This window comes from Erithacus rubecula, assembly GCF_903797595.1.
Source record: "Erithacus rubecula genome assembly, chromosome: 4".
NCBI classification, from domain to species: Eukaryota; Metazoa; Chordata; class Aves; order Passeriformes; family Muscicapidae; genus Erithacus; species Erithacus rubecula.
This window is the reverse complement of record NC_136686.1, coordinates 6,719,979-6,735,501: the sequence shown is the minus strand read 5'-3', so window position 1 is coordinate 6,735,501 and position 15,523 is coordinate 6,719,979. Positions and strand designations below refer to the sequence as shown.

The 15,523-nt window shown below is 38.3% G+C and overlaps 1 protein-coding gene across 7 annotated transcripts in view; it reads left to right on the top strand.

Annotated features, from left to right (window-relative positions):
• Positions 1-15,523, top strand: part of PACSIN2 (protein kinase C and casein kinase substrate in neurons 2) — a 53,384-nt gene that overhangs the window by 21,614 nt on the left and 16,247 nt on the right. For 6 of the 7 annotated variants that reach the window (XM_079303798.1, XM_079303801.1, XM_079303800.1 and 3 more), the window contains one exon: positions 5,608-5,718. In XM_079303798.1, the coding sequence (XP_079159924.1) occupies positions 5,659-5,718 (60 nt within the window). In that variant the 5' untranslated portion in view covers positions 5,608-5,658. Of the gene's footprint in view, positions 1-3,184; positions 3,443-5,607; positions 5,719-15,523 lie in introns of those variants that run through there. The other variant, XM_079303799.1, reaches the window with a different exon arrangement.

The following is a 15,523-nucleotide window of genomic DNA, read 5'->3' as shown; positions in this document are numbered from 1 at the left end:
ACCAAGGAGGGTGTTGTGGACCAAGCCACCCTGAACTCAGGGGGTTTCCTTAGTTGGCAGGAGGGCAAAGAGTCTCTTGTTACCCAGGGTTATGAATGACTACTGTGAGCTGATAGCTTTTTGTTATTTAATGTCACTTTGTTATTTGCTAACTGAAAAATGTCTAGGTGGCAAATTATTTAGTTATCCAAAGTAGAAAATGTAGGAATAAACATTGCTCTTAGTCTCAGAGGAGTGTGCCTGGTAGGAAACAAGCTTGCAGAGTCTGTAACAGCATTCATTTCCTAGATTCCTTCCTTTAGTGCTCACGGTTCACCAAATAGGTTGCTGTCAACTTCTTTCCAAAAATCATTTGGTGCATGGCTCTGCCAACTATAACATAGAGGCTGAATTCCCCAAGAAATAGGGATTCAATTTCCTTTTACGGACTTTTCTCTGGTGTTTGTTGCTGCAGTTGTTTTCTTGATGGAGACTAAGGGATTATCTCAAATCCCTGTGGAGGAGGGTGTTATTTGCTATTCTCCCTATTTTAGAGACTGGAGAATTAGGCCCAAGCCATCACTTTGAGACTACCTTTAAAAATTTAAGGTCTAACTTCTGTTAATAAATGCAGTCATGTCTACTGATTGCATTTACAGGACTTCACAGCACTGAATAGTAGTGATTAATTATGGTTGGAAGCATTCCTTCCCTACACTCAGGGGTTGGAATTCTTTGGTGTCATTTGAGTGTGTAAACCAAAGCATTCTTTTTTCCTGTATTTATTTTTCATATTAATTTATGGACTTTGCAGTGTCAGTAGCTGTGATTCTTAACAGCTTTTGTTACATGATTTCACAATATTGCTGAAGAAGTTATGCCACTTTTTTCCATGTCAACACCAAACAGTTTGCAAGCCTGAAGAAACTGGAAACTCTTATAGAGCGAGTTCTTTAGGCAAAATAGAAAAGAAAGTAATATCTAAATTGCTTTATTTAACCAGAGAATATGAGATTGAGCATATTTGTGGCAAGTACACTTGGTAGCAAACCACAGTAGTTCACACTTAAAACATAGATTGTATTTGTTTCTGTACAAGGAAGTCTTGTTTCCTTCCTTCTCTGTGTGGAACAAAATCTCAGACTTCAGTGAATAATAAGGAAAAAAATTTATAGCTGAAAATTCTTAGGAGCAGCTAATTGAAGTTGAGTCATGTCCTTATACATCAGTAATTCACTCGTCTTAGTCATGAAATTTGGAATCTTGATGAGTCAAATCCATGGTGACAAATGCTGTCATTCCAAAAATAGGTTTAAAAGGTAATGAGACCAGGTGCTTTTCTCTTCCAGAGGCTGATAGACTGTCTCTGTCTCAGCTTGCATCTGTAGAGACCTTGGAGACAATGCATGGCAACACCATTTGGTTTTCTAAATATGGATTAATTAATTTTTTTCCTCTGTATTTCATCTTGAGGATTGTTAATGACTGGAATAGGTTGCACAGAGAGGCTATGCCATCTCCATCCCTGGTGGTTTTCAAGCTCCAGCTGTATAAAAACCTTGAATAATCTGGGGTAATCATGCTTGTAAGGTTCTGTCACTCTGTGATTCTGAGATTTTTCTATTGTGGATCAGTTTGTCACCTAGGGCCACAGTTTAATGATTGCCATGCTTTAAAGCAGCCCATTGTACATGGAGCTTGAATTAGATTTATTATTTTAATGCCATCTTTTTGAGTACAGTGAAATATATTTTCAAAATAAACATAATATTCCAAAAGAAATCAGAATGTTAAAATCTCACTTTAAACAACGCTACCTGTTTCACAGTAAGAGATCATAAAAGTTATTTGTTATTAAAAGCCTGAGGGGGTTTAACTGAAGGATTTCTTTAAAAGCTTTTCCCCATCTTCCTGTTGAAAAATGCCTTTAGAGAAATTTTGGGATTCACTGGATTATTTTAGCTTCTTAGTAGTCTGCATTTGTTGCACAGAAAAAAAAAAAAAAAAAGCATTTCAGCATAAACAAAGCAAGGAATTTTGCAAATTGCTTTCAAAGTAATATCAAAGCCAACTTCTTGAGAGCAGCAGAACACAAGATGCTGCCTCTGGTTTTGTGTGTGGTATCTTAAGGTCTGCTTGCTCTTTATTAGTTAATATTTTCTAAAATCCTTGTGTCTTAAGCCCTCAGGATGTTTATAGCACTTCTTTTCACACAGTGAGGCACTAGCAGAGAGGAAGAAATTCAAGGTCTTTAGCATAAAGCATGGCTAGAATGTTCCTTAAGAGGAAGCTTTAAATAACAAAAAAAAAAAAAAAAGCCACATTTATTTATTAAGATCCATTTCCTTGTGTCAAAGATCAATGTATCCTAAGTTACAAGAATTGCTTAAAAGCCAGGGCTGAGAACCTGGAGCCTCGTTAGTTTGCATCATTTCCGTAGCTGTTACAGTATGTGCTCTTTAGGATGGAGTTACTTTCTGCAGTTGGACTTTGTGGTTTATTTTTAGCCTCTATAAGCTCTCGTGGCTAAAGTGTGCTTGTGACAAAAGGCAGCAGGGCTCTGAACTGGTAAGGCTTTCTCTGGGCTGCTTTTTTTGGTGACTCCAGCACTGTGTTACTGTTTGCTTAGCAGTTGGGGGACAAAAAAAGGGTGCTAAAGAGATGGGCCTGGAGTTACGGAATGAGAAGAAAAGGAGTGGATGAATCCAAAGTTGTGAGAATGTAGGAAGTGAGTGAGGGCTCTGTGCTTTCCTATGGAGTTACTGACTCTGCTGCAGTCCAGCTCTGTGAGATGCAGGTGATCACTTGTGGGGAATCTGTGCAGAGCTCGTCTTTCTTGTTGTATCCATCTAAATTTTCTAGATTTTACCTGACAGCTGTAGTTGTTGGTAGGTTCACTTTTATAGTGAAATGGAAGACCTTGCAAAATGAAAAAGTGCAATGAACTTTACTTGTGAAACCTCTGGAAATTCACTTGGAGGATGGGAGGACCAAACCCTGACAAAAAATGTGCTAAAGGCCTGGCTTCTGTAATAATTCTATTTTGTGAGGGTAGCATGACTCACACCACTTAATGCTCCTATCTCAGTATACAGTTTATTTTTAAGTAGGGCTGTAAAAATAGTGTTTTTCTGTACTAGTTGTTGCTATGACTTCACAATATTTCCCTAAATACGCTTGCTCATACTTTCTCACAGCATAGTATTTGGCATATTCAAACCTTAATTCCATCAGTATTTCCTGAGTGCTGGTCATTTTCATGCTTCTATGGAAAAAAAGGATAACTCCATGTATTATGTAGTTCTAGTTGAGGAGGAATAAAAGGGTTTTTTAAAAACCCAGTCACCACAACCTGTTCCTTCATTTAAGAAAATGTTCCTGTGTTTGAGCTTTTTCAGTTTTTCCATGTAACTTTTCAGATTTAATTTGCAGCAATGACACAGTTTAAACTATTTGGTTAAAGGTAAGTGGACGCTGTATTATTACTTCAGAACAGTTCCTTTATCTTTTTTATCTTAATTGGAGGGGAAAAATATTGCTAGTATGGTTTGGGAGAGTGGGATGGATGCCTGGATGGGATGGGCTGAAACTTTCCTTTAAGTTTATACTTCAGGGTTTCTTTTTCCAAGATGCTGAACTCTACAGCTGTCTGCCAGATCTCTTCCAAATGGCAGTGAGCACTTTGGTTGAAAGATCTTGGTGTAGTGGAGAAAAACTGCCCTAACTCTTCCTGACAACCTTTGGAACCTCATTCCTCCCTTGTTCTGCATGGCGTGCCTGGCTGTTTAATTTTAAACTAGTGCTATGAATTGGTTCAGCTAGTTGCAACTTACTGCACTTTGGTTTCCTCCTTATGCTGCTTATAGCTGTCTAAAAAGGGATATGAAAAATTACAAATACGATCTTTGCTTACCTTAATGTATTGTAAAAATGGCAAGGGACAAAATTTATCTGGAAATACCATATTCTGTGTAGAGGTGCTGCTAGAGAAACTGACAATTGAATAGTGTTTAAACGTTTCCCTCTTGGCTCAGTAAAAGCACAGGTAGAAAAGCTGGGTTTTTTTGGTAATTACTTATAATTTGAAGATTGTTACATTAACATAATTTACCTTAAAAATAATTTGCCTCTATGTGATTTTCCTTTCTAGTTTGCTATTTTGCAGAACCCTTCTTATATTTTGGCTGTTTTTTAAAAATAAAATTCCAACAATTGATGTTCTCATTGCGATTTTTAGTTTCATAATCAGTTAAGGTTATGTAAGCTTTTTATGAATTGCATTACGTAAATGAATTGGATAAAAACTGATAAGGAGAAACATCTTGTCTTCCCAGCCAGAGTAACTTTATCTTTGTGCTGCAACTGTCCAAAGAACTGTTTTGTTTCAGTAGCTGGGTTTTGTTATGAGCAAGTGCCTACTCTTCTGGCACTGTTATTTTCAGTGTATCCCAGAAATGCTAATTAGTGTTGAATTCTCCTTTCCTGGGAGGCTTTCAATGCCATTTCTCTCAGCAGCTTGTCATAACCATGGGCAGCAAGGTCAGGTTTGGAGATGTTTTCTGCTCCATTTTGAAAGGACTGTGGCACTTTAGGGGAAGCAAGATTGACAAGGCAAAAAAGGAAAGGGAGCTTCAACTTACAGGCTACTGAGAAAAGTATTCATCCCACAAGGGGTGGTAAAATCTGTTTACCTGTACGTATCCCTGGTAGTAGTTAGAGATAAACTTGGCAGGAGAAATCCAAACAGAAGAACCTGGTGAAATATCTGCAGAGATTGGATGGGGATTTGTGTGTTTTGGGAGGCAGCTGTTTCCTTTCTCTCCTACCTCTTGGTCTCCAGCCCACAAACTGCATTTGTGGATGCAAGTGCCTGGATTTTTGTCTCAGTAATGTTTTTGATGTTAATCTTGCATGTTAGCTTAGGGTAACAGTAACTTTTTTCATACCCAGTGATTCATAAAGTCATCTGCTTTGATGAGGGGAGATTATATTTTTCTTGCTTCCAACTGTGTCTATAAAAGTGAAAATGCCTGAATTGTTAAAGTAATGACTTATTTCTAATAAGGCTCAGAATTTGGAGCTGATGGGTTTTCTGTTTGTTTGTTTTACTAAAATAGAACTATGACAAGAAGACATGTATTTCTCTTTAAATCAACAAATTTTGGCCTTAAATATTTCCGATGGGTTTCATTGCATAACACAGATTTCCAGTGGAAAAGGAATAGGAATCAGTGCAGGTTATTGTTGCAGAAGCAAAGGTCAGCTGATTGTCTCTTAGGAATGCTTTGAAAGTGGAGTAGTTAATGAGTAAGCATCTTGCTGCTCAATCTTTTCTCTTGGTTGTGATAGGAAATTTTATCATTAAATAAACTCAAGACTCTAGTGAAATGTGATATGAGCAGATGCATTGAGTGTTTTCTGGACAACCTATGTCATGATAAGAGCCATGAACTGTCTAGTAGAAGTTTTCTGTTCTAAAATCCCCTCCTTGGTTACCTTTTGTTTTTATCTGGCATCTCTGGATATCGAAATACTGAATGAAGTTGCTTAACATAATTTTTTTTCATGACTTGGTAACTCCATTAATAATGCTCATAAAAGTTGTTTTTTTTTTTTCTGTTTTTACAGATTCTGAAGGTGTTTAAGCTCTGAATACTTACAAGCTCTTCATACATAGCAATGTCTGGCTCATATGATGATTCTGTTGGAGTAGAAGTTTCTAGTGATAGCTTCTGGGAGGTAATCCAAATGTTTTATTCAATATTTTGATTTTATTTTTTACTTATATTGTAGAAAATCAGATTTTTGTGCACTGTAAATTGTGGAGAGGGCTACAGTACAAGACACATTGGTTATTGTGATCTGCAGAAATAGCCTTCAGGGTAGAAATTACCTTTTGGATTTTGGCCTGATTCTGTCGAGGGCTGTAATGAACTTGAGAATCATCCACTTGGGCAGGGTATGGAATTCAGAATTGAACTTTTGTCAGTTTTTATTGTCAAGGAAAGCCATATGTGAGTAGCTTTTAAAATTATCAATGTTAAATCTGAAGTAACTGTTCCAAGCTACTGTAAGTGTGCATAAATTACAAAAGTAAAATACTTGGAGGATGTACTGCCTGTCTCCTGTTTGTATCTGGATATAAGTATAAACATTTTGAGACAAGTTATTCTTATCTCAGTGTAAAAGCATATATACAGAAAGATAATAGAAAACACTTGGTAATATCAGTAATTTGTGCTGCCCCAATCTGACAGAGACTTTCAGATGCTGTGATAATTTAAGATTTAAAGAAAGGAAACTTCATGAAGCAGAAATACTTTTACAAAAACAAATCTTTTTCTTTGAGTAAAAAGAAAGGTTTGGCAGTGTCAATACTGACACATTTGGAGGTGAGTACACTGTCCAAATTAGCTATATTCAGTAGGGCAAACTTCTATCATTTGAGAAGGAGCTCTTTTGAGTTTGAACAGCAAACCTGAAAATGGCTTAGAGGAACCTGTGTGAATTTACCAGAGACCTATGTTAGCTTGATTTTGGTGACCTGATATTGTATTTCCTTTGAAATGTAAACTATTCTAGACAATTAAACTGTGCTGTGGTGACAGTGTATTGCATTTTGATGCAGATCTCCCATGTTTTTTCAATATGTTTTCTAAAAGACCTAATACTAGTGAGGTTCTGGTTGAGTAGATAGGTATAGTTTTTTGAGGAGACATATTTACTTAAATAAATGTCTTGTTTATATAGGAGTTCTTTTAAAATCGCTCTACTCTAAGCCTTTACCCCTTCTTGTTGTAGGGGTGCTCTACAGGATGACTGCAGACAGGCTGTGGGACCAGCCTGTGGGAAAGATTGTTCTTTGTTATTAAAACATACTTGGAAAGCCATGGCAATCAGGTGAAATTCCAGGTGACAGGAAAGAGTAAAACATTGTACCTGTCTTTAAAAGGGGTAGAAAGGAAGACCTTAGGAACTACTGCTCTTGGAGGTGTCTCTCAGCTGGCTGTGATCCTGAGCAATCTGAGCTATCACTCCTGCTTTGAGCAGGGGATTGGGCTACCTGATCTCCAGAGGATCCTTCCAACCTCAGTTTTACTGTGTGGTTTATTTTATGCTGAGACAACTTCTGAGCAGGCTTCCTTGCTAGAAGTATTTCAAAATAAAATAAGGAGGCAGTCAGGAAAAAAGAATTCTGGACCAAAAGAGATATTTTGATGTGTGTTGGGCATTGTATACTTGGCAGCAGAACATGATTTCTGGCTGGCTGTTCTGTACCAAGTTGTTGTTTTCCATCAAATAGTCATCACTGGAAGCATAAAAGCTGAGTGAATAAGAATGAAATTTTCTGTAAACTAGGATGATTATGTTTGGACAAATTTGAGCTCAAAGAATTAAATCCAATAAAGGATGATCAGAAATGGCAATTACCTTAAATAGGGGCCTTCATGACAGTTTGTTTAAATGTATTTTATGCTTATTATAGGTGGCTTATTTGTGTTTGTGCTATCGGTGACTTATTTTGCATCATTTTGTAAACATTGCTACTTAAGACTGTTTCCTTGAAATTATCTGTGGATTCTTTCCAAAAGGTCAGGACTGCAGTCTGTTTCATAAGCAATGTGAGTAGACTCATGTATAATGCATGAGCATACCTTTCTTTATCCTTGGATAAGGAAACGTTAGACTTCTGTACAGCAATCAGTTGATTGCCTTATAGGGTTTTCTGTGCTTACTCTTTTTTTATTTATAACCACAAAGATTTTTCATTGATGTTAAAATGATACTTGGAAAGCCATGGCAACCAGGTGGAATTCCAGGTGACAGGAAAGAGTGAAAAGTTGTACCTGTCTTTAAAAGGAGTAGGAAGGAGGACCCTGGAAACTACTGACCTGTCAAACTCACCTCTGTGCTTGGGAAGGTCATAGGACAGACGCTTTTAGAAGCTCTGATAAGGCACAAGGAAGACAGAGAGGTGATTTGAGACAACCAAGGACAAATTTGCCTGACCAACCTTGTGCCTTTTCCAGTGGAGTGGCTCCATCAGTGAACAAGAGAAAGATACAGGTGTCATTTATGTGGATTGCTGTAAAGCCTTTGGCACAACATCCTTCTCTCCACACTGGGAAGATTTGAATTCTCTGGGTGGATTGCTGGATAGAAAAGGCATTACTTGGGTGGTTACATCCAGAGGGAAGCAGTCAGTGGCTCAGAATCTCAATGGATGCCACTTACAAGTGGGTGTCCCTCAGGGGTCCATGCAGGGACCGGTGTTATTTTATATCTTCATTAATGACAGAGAGAGAGTGAGGGCACCCTCAACAACTTTGCAGATGGCACTGAGCTGAGGGTGCAGTGACAACCCAAAAGAACTTGGACTAACTTGAACAGTGGCCCATGGGAATCTCATGAGGTTTAACCAGACCAAGTGCTGGTGGCCCTGTGTTGGGCACATCCCTGTGTGTGATGGATCCAGGTGAGGATAAGCAGAGGGAGCAGCCCTAGCAGAAGAACTGGAGGGTGCTGTGGGTGAGAGCTGGCCCTGCCCCAAGCCAGAGCCCAGGGCAGCAGGGGAGGGGGGATTCTGCCCCTCTGCCCTGCTCTGCTGAGACCCCCCTGCAGGGCTGCACCCAGCCTGGGACAGCACAGGAAGGACAGGGAGCTGCTGGAGCCAGGGGACACCAAGGGATCAGAGGGATGGAGCAGCTCTGCTGGGAGGAAAGGCTGAGGGAACTGGGATTGTTCAGCCTGGAGAGGAGAAACTTTGGGGTGACCTCACTGTGGCCTTGCAGTGCCTGAAGGGAGCCACAGGAAAGATGGAGAGAGACTCTTGACAAGGGTCTGGAGTGACAGGACAAGGGGCAATGGCTTCACACTGACAGAGAGCAGGGTTAGATTGGATATTGGGAAGGAATTGTTCCCTGTGAGGGTGGTGAGGCCCTGGCACAGTTACCCAGAGCAGCTGTGGCTGCCCCTGGATCCCTGGCAGTGTTCCAGGCCAGGCTGGATGTGGCTCTGAGCAACCTGGGATAGTGGAAGGTGTCCCTGCCCATGGCAGGGGGGTGGAATGAGATGGGCTTTAAGGTCTCTTCCAACCCAAACCATTCCATGATACTTTTGGTTTGGAGTCATCTATCCAAACTAAATTTGACTGCTGTTTAGTTTAAAACCTTTTTTTATATTTTTGTATAATTGTTTTGTTTATGAAGACTGCATCTTTGAATTCTGGCCTTAATCTTTTTCAGAAGGGTTAAACAGCTTAGATAAATGTGTTTTGTTTGATTTGATTAGAAAGGATGTGGTGCCTCTGGAATGCCAGCTGAGTGCTTCATGCCTCAGGTCACAGCAAGTGAAGAATTCCTAATCAATTTGGAAGGCTTTTTTATTACTACAAATTCTGACATTTATACTCTTGTTAGAAATTTTTCAAGATTTTTGACATTATAAGTTTTTGGTTTGTTTTTAAAGTCAGCTTGCAGTTTGTTAAAAAGCCACCTTGGTATGTTTTACTGCCCCAGCTGAATGCAGTGAATGTATTTGAACTTGGCTGTGGCACAGAAGTGACAGTTTGGCAGGGTGAGCTTTCGTGTTTGTTCCTTTGCACTCCAAAATAGCTCAGATTTATTTACCTTTGAACTGTGCTGCAAAGCCCATCTTTTTCTTAAAGGCATTTATGAAGGAGTGAGGTGGCTGGCTGTGGGACCTAGCTGAAAAATTGACTGTGAAATCTGCATTTTGCTGACAGTATACCTATTGAGGCTAAAACACTTTTAATTGTTGAAAGTTGATTGTTCTGATGAGCTGATGAGAACTATCCCTAATAAAATGTTGATAAGTGAATTTCAAAGCTTTTGCCATTGCTGTTGACAGAAATTTCACTGTCTTTAGGACATTAAATACCTCGTTTTCTATCAGTTTTCTGACTCTAGAAGGTTTTGTGTTCTTTTGGAACTGTCACTGCCTTGCTATGGTGTCTTACTAAAAAATGTGAGTCCAGAGTCTGTAGTTGCCTGGTAGTAGATTTACTGCTCTAGCCTTGTCTAGTTGCATATGCTCAGACTGTCCATGGAGCATTTCAATGCAGATTACTTCATCTTTTAAGCTTTTTTTTTTTTTTCAATTTGTTGCTATTTCAATATTGTTCATGGAAATTTCCAGCCCCAGCACTGAGAGTTAAGCTCAGTGCTGGAAATACAATACGAACAGTAACTTGTTTCCTCTAAAGGTTAGTATTTTTTATTACAACACTGATATGTTATCAGGCTCTGATTTGTGGTTGGGAAATTGCTGTCTTGTTGAAATGGAATTGGAATTGTTTGGACTTGTGTTCATGGTGATGGCCTACTGTAAATCTGGAAGTCAAAAAATGTGGGTAGGTCAAGGCTTAGGCAGAAGTCATATCTTGTATCAGAACAGCTGATATGACTGAAAAAAAACAGGCTTTCAGAATTATGCATGGTTGTTAAGTGTGCCAAAGAAATAGCAGCAGCTTTCATAAGTAAATTGAAGGGGTTTTTTTATATTATTTGGTAAACCCAAGGTATTTTGCCTTCTAGCAGGATGACAGATACTTTTCAGTAGAACTTCAGTAGATTCAGTAGAATCTTTTTCCTTTCCTCTAATTTCTTTAGTCAATAAAAGTACTTTAGGAGTCAGAGAATTTGTACATGTTTTAATACAGGTTGCTTAGAGAACAAAGAGCTGCAATATATTGAGAAAAGACTTTCTGAAGAGTAATTCCCACAATAGCAGTGGAGGATTTCATCAAAGCTTCAGTTGTAGTAGTGTCTTTAATTACTTAAGAAATGGAAGTTTCACTCTCCTAATTTATTTTTCTGTCAAGCCTCAATGTACCTTGAGGTGTCTGGCTAAGCTCATAACTCTTTCTGGGAGCAGAAATCCTAGAGACTGAAGAATCTTGTTGATATGCCCCAAGAAGGAATTCCTTCATCTGTGTTACTTAGCTGACAAGGATGATGTGCTTTGGGTAATCACAGGTTGTTGGTGATAGCCTGAAGCAGGGTGGCAACAGGTTTTCCAAGGGAAGGTGAAAAATGTACAGTTTTAAAGCCTTTCTATTTCTTTCTCATGTATTATATGAAGTCTGAGCATTTGCATGATTGCTGTAAATGCATCATAATAATTTAGGGCACTTTCTGCATCCAGAAATGGACTGTAGCAAAACTGGTTGGTTCCAACATTGTGTTGCTTTAGTTAAATGTGATTGGCCTTGCCCTGCTGGAGTATTTTTGGAATGCCCATGAAAGAATTTGGTATATTAATAATTAACAAAATGCATAATCAAGTTAGCTTTCTGTTTATTAAGCTCCAGCCTTATGCTTGGTAATCACTATCAGGGATATATTAAAAAAAAATGCCTTGGGCATGATGAGACCAATGCTCTTGTTACATACCTGTGAGGGTAAGAAAGCCAATGAGTGAGTGTTCCTAGAGATCAAAGTGAAAGTGTGTGCTTATCTTGCAAGGTAAGACATCAAAAGGAGCAGCTACCCTGCCTGTGGAGGCAATTTTAAATGAGCTCTAGGTCCCTCAGAGACTGTGTGCTCCTTATCCCCTAGATGTGCTTCCTTATCTCCCCTGAATTTTTGCTAACATCAGCAATATGGAGCCCATTTATTGCAGGGGTGTTTCAAACACCTACTTACCCAAACAGAAATAGTCACTCTGAACAGCTGCTAATCCTGCAGCTGGGATTATTTCTGCCCTGTGAGTGACTCCCTTGGAGGACAGGACCTGGTGTGCATTTTGAAGTGCTGAGCACAGGACTTTTGTTGCATTCTGAAGGATTTGCTGAGGATCTTTAGCAATGTAAGATGTCACAAAGTGGAAGTTGATCCCCTGTGTAGTATGGATGAATCAAATTTGGCTTCTGTTTGCATTGCTGTTGTCCCCTGCCCCCTCCTAACCGCATAAAAACCAACAAAACCAACCACTAGAAAACCCCTACCCAAAACAAAAACCCCAGCCAACCAAAGCAAGGCCTGAATGCAACACTCTGGGTAGAAAATATATAGACACTGCAATAGTAGATTCCTGCCACATACTCATTTTTTAAATCTCCTCCTAACTTTGAGCAATGGAATATTTTTCATTTATATTGCCAGTGTTTGCTTTACTGGTGTATTTGGCTTAAGATTTTGTGTGTTTAAGAGCTTCCTCAGGATTTTTCTTGTAACCAGGGATGAATTTATATACATAAACTTACTCATAGCTAGTACTCATAAGTACTTGGCTGTATGTGCTAATTATGCACCAATATCATTATTCTTATTTATAAAAACCACACAGTGGTTGTAGATGTTAATGCTGGTTGAAATGTTTGGAAACTTCCCGTTTGACGTAGCTGGAAAGAAATTTTTCTCATGGTTAAATGGAATGTTGGAAATAGTGTGTGTCCCCATGTTGTCCATTGGTATGTGTGGGTTTGACTATGAACCTTTAAAGCTTATTATTCTGTGTTGTGCCTAGGAGTACTTGCCCCTAAAAATACCCTTGTTGACTTTTTTTTGAATGGCTCCAGTTCATAAAGGCTGACTTGCTATGAATAAGCTCTGCAAGCTTGGAAAAAGGGTTGACATCAAATCTATCTTCAGGCATTTGAAACTCCTGAAGTATTTGTGGGCTAATGTTTATTATGGTGTGCTGAAATTACCTAACAGGAGTTTAGCAATAGCTGAATCTTTGCCACCTTCTGGGCTGGTAACAAATGAAAATACTCTTTTCTCTCAGTCTACCAGAAAAACCTACAAAGTGTGTTTAACACTCTAAGCTTTTGTAATGCTCAATGAATGTGCCTTAAAATTAAAAAACAAGCAAACAAAAAAAAGTCTAACAGTTGAGGTAAAGGAGCCTACATAATTTAAGATTCTTCTCTTATGTTTAGTGCTGTGAAATTGTAGAATAATGAGGTTGTAAACTCTTAGATATCCCCACTAAAGATCCTATCAGTGACAGTGCTTGGCTCCCTTGGTATAAGGAGAGCTGGCTGCACTGCCAGCTATAGGATGATTAATGCCTGATCAGAGGGTGCCTCTGTGGATTTTTCTGAATGTTACAGATTCCCTAAATCTTAGATTTGGCAGAGGATTTGGGGGGACATTGCTGTGCTCCTGCCTGAGAGGAAGTTATAAAATCAGGAATGCTGTCTTGGTTAAGCTAGATGGAGACCTGAAAGTATCTATAATGCCTTTAAGAGAGAAATGTAGCAAAATAGGATCAATTGAGGTTTATTAGTAGGAAAACTCAGTATTTTTTGCAGTGGAAAAGGGTTAAAACCAATGGTTAGTTCAAATTAGAACAGGTAGGGAGAGTAACACAAAACTTTGAATCACGATTTTCCCAGAATCAACTGATTGCATCCAAAAAGTGACCATTATAGTGGTATTCTTAATAAATATACTTGATTATTTCCTTTTGAAGTGTTTCTGATAACTAAGGGTAAACAGAAACTGAATTTGATGTCATGCAATAAACTCTCTTTCAGATGGATGTAGTGTTGATGCTAAAATGAAAGTGGGATATAGTCTTTAAATATCTATTTTTCTTCTTGTAATGGTGAGAAAGTTTGTAATATTTATAGGAAATGAAAATTTAAACTTCGTGTCTTCATTCACGTCTTAGTTGTCTGCTGTCTGTTTTACAGGAAATAGCCCAATGCTCAGAATAATCAGGAAATTATTCTAACTAGCAAAATCATTTATGTTCATGTACTTTACAGGACTAATTGAGAAATCTGAAAATTGACAGCTATTATGTAAAATAGTTCTGACTTAAACAAAGATGCACAGCATTTTTTGCTTGTATTGTTCCTGGTCAGTTGCTACAAATAAAAGAATTCTTCATTTGTAATTTGCTCAAATACTTATTGTGAAGGGGAAAGGGGGAAGTCTTGCAGAAGGTTTGCCGTTGATCTCAGAAATTGGAGAAAAGAGTCTTGAATAAACAATGTATAACATGTTTTTCAGAGTTCAGGGTATCTTGAGTGTGTTGCTGTTTTTCATTTATTGTTTTAACCTATCTGCAGTTAATCTAGTAGTTCCTTGGCCACATAAAGACTGAATTTCTTTTCCCTTTACTTGGCTCTGTGGCCTAAGGACTTTGTGTCTCAAATCTCATGTCCTACAGTGACAGGCTGCACAATCCACATCTCTAAAATGTGTCATTGCAGTGTCCCTAACTTAAAATGCAAGTTTTTAGAGAAACCAGTAAGTTTAAAAATGTTGCATCCCAAGTTATATAACTTATGGAACACAGAAAAAATGTTGTATTTCCAAAATTCTAGCATTCCTCATAGAGCAAATTTCAATGTAAAATTGTATTTCTTTGCAATACCAGGTTATTTTTTAGCATTGTAGGCCTGGTGATTCCTCTTTATACTGATTCTAAACTGAGATGCTGAGTTCCTTCAGTCCTCCTGTGAGGAGGAGGAGGAGGCAGTGTGGGTGAATTATCTGTGGTGTGCATGCAGCACTTTAAAAGTGCCCTTATGTGATAACAGTGAATGGACCATCAAAGGTGAGCTCAGTTCAGCTGGCTGAATACCTGCCTGGAATTTGGCAGCTGCTAAATATTACCATGAGGTTAGAGTTTGCTCAGAATGAAGAGATTAAATACACCACAAGGCAGCCAACTCTCATTCAATATTAGCATTTAAAATGCTAATTTCATAGTGAAAATGTATGAAAGGAAATGTTCATGCTACAGACATAAATCCCTGGGCAATAACTGGAGACATAAATTAAAGTAATATAAGGCTTCAGTAGTTGTGCCAAGCTAACATAACCTGTTTTCAAAGACTGCTTGACTGTGAACCTACAGCTGGAGTAATTCTGAGCAGATGAATGATTTGTCTTCCATTACAAAGAATGTAGATATTCTTGGAGATATTTAATTCCCTTAATACTTTGACTGTGTTTGTATAACTGCCTACTTCTCCATTTCCATTTCTCCTGAAAATAGAAGGTTATTTTTCATGCTTTCTTGGTAATGGATGCAATCAGCTGACATGGATGTATTGACTCTGGTAGCTTCTTATCTTCAGTTATATTGTGGGTTATGTTTAAATGTGCAGGGGGTGTGTGTATGCATTTGTTTACATGATTTAGACAAATCAGTGACTTCTAACTAGTGCCTTACTTAGATGCTAACTAAATTTCTTTGCTCCATTGACTTGAATGTAGTCCAAACTAAAAAACTTGCTGAAATTAATTCTTCTAAGCCACTAAGAGAAATGGTTTTGTCATGCCATTGATGGTTTGATTTTATTTTTTTCCCAGATTTAATGAGAAGACCTAGCATATGTCTATATTTATCAAAATAGTAATTTATTCCTCCAGTATTTAGTATAAGGATTTTTTCCCCCTTTCAAGAGTACTTCCATGTATACCATTTTTCTCAAGCAAATGGCTTGCATGTGCATCTGCTGACAAAATTGTGAATAAATGTGAACCTAAAAGTTCACTGTTTTTCTCTCGGTCAGATGTGAAGCAGATACAATTCAAATGTAAGAATGACTAATGCTCTT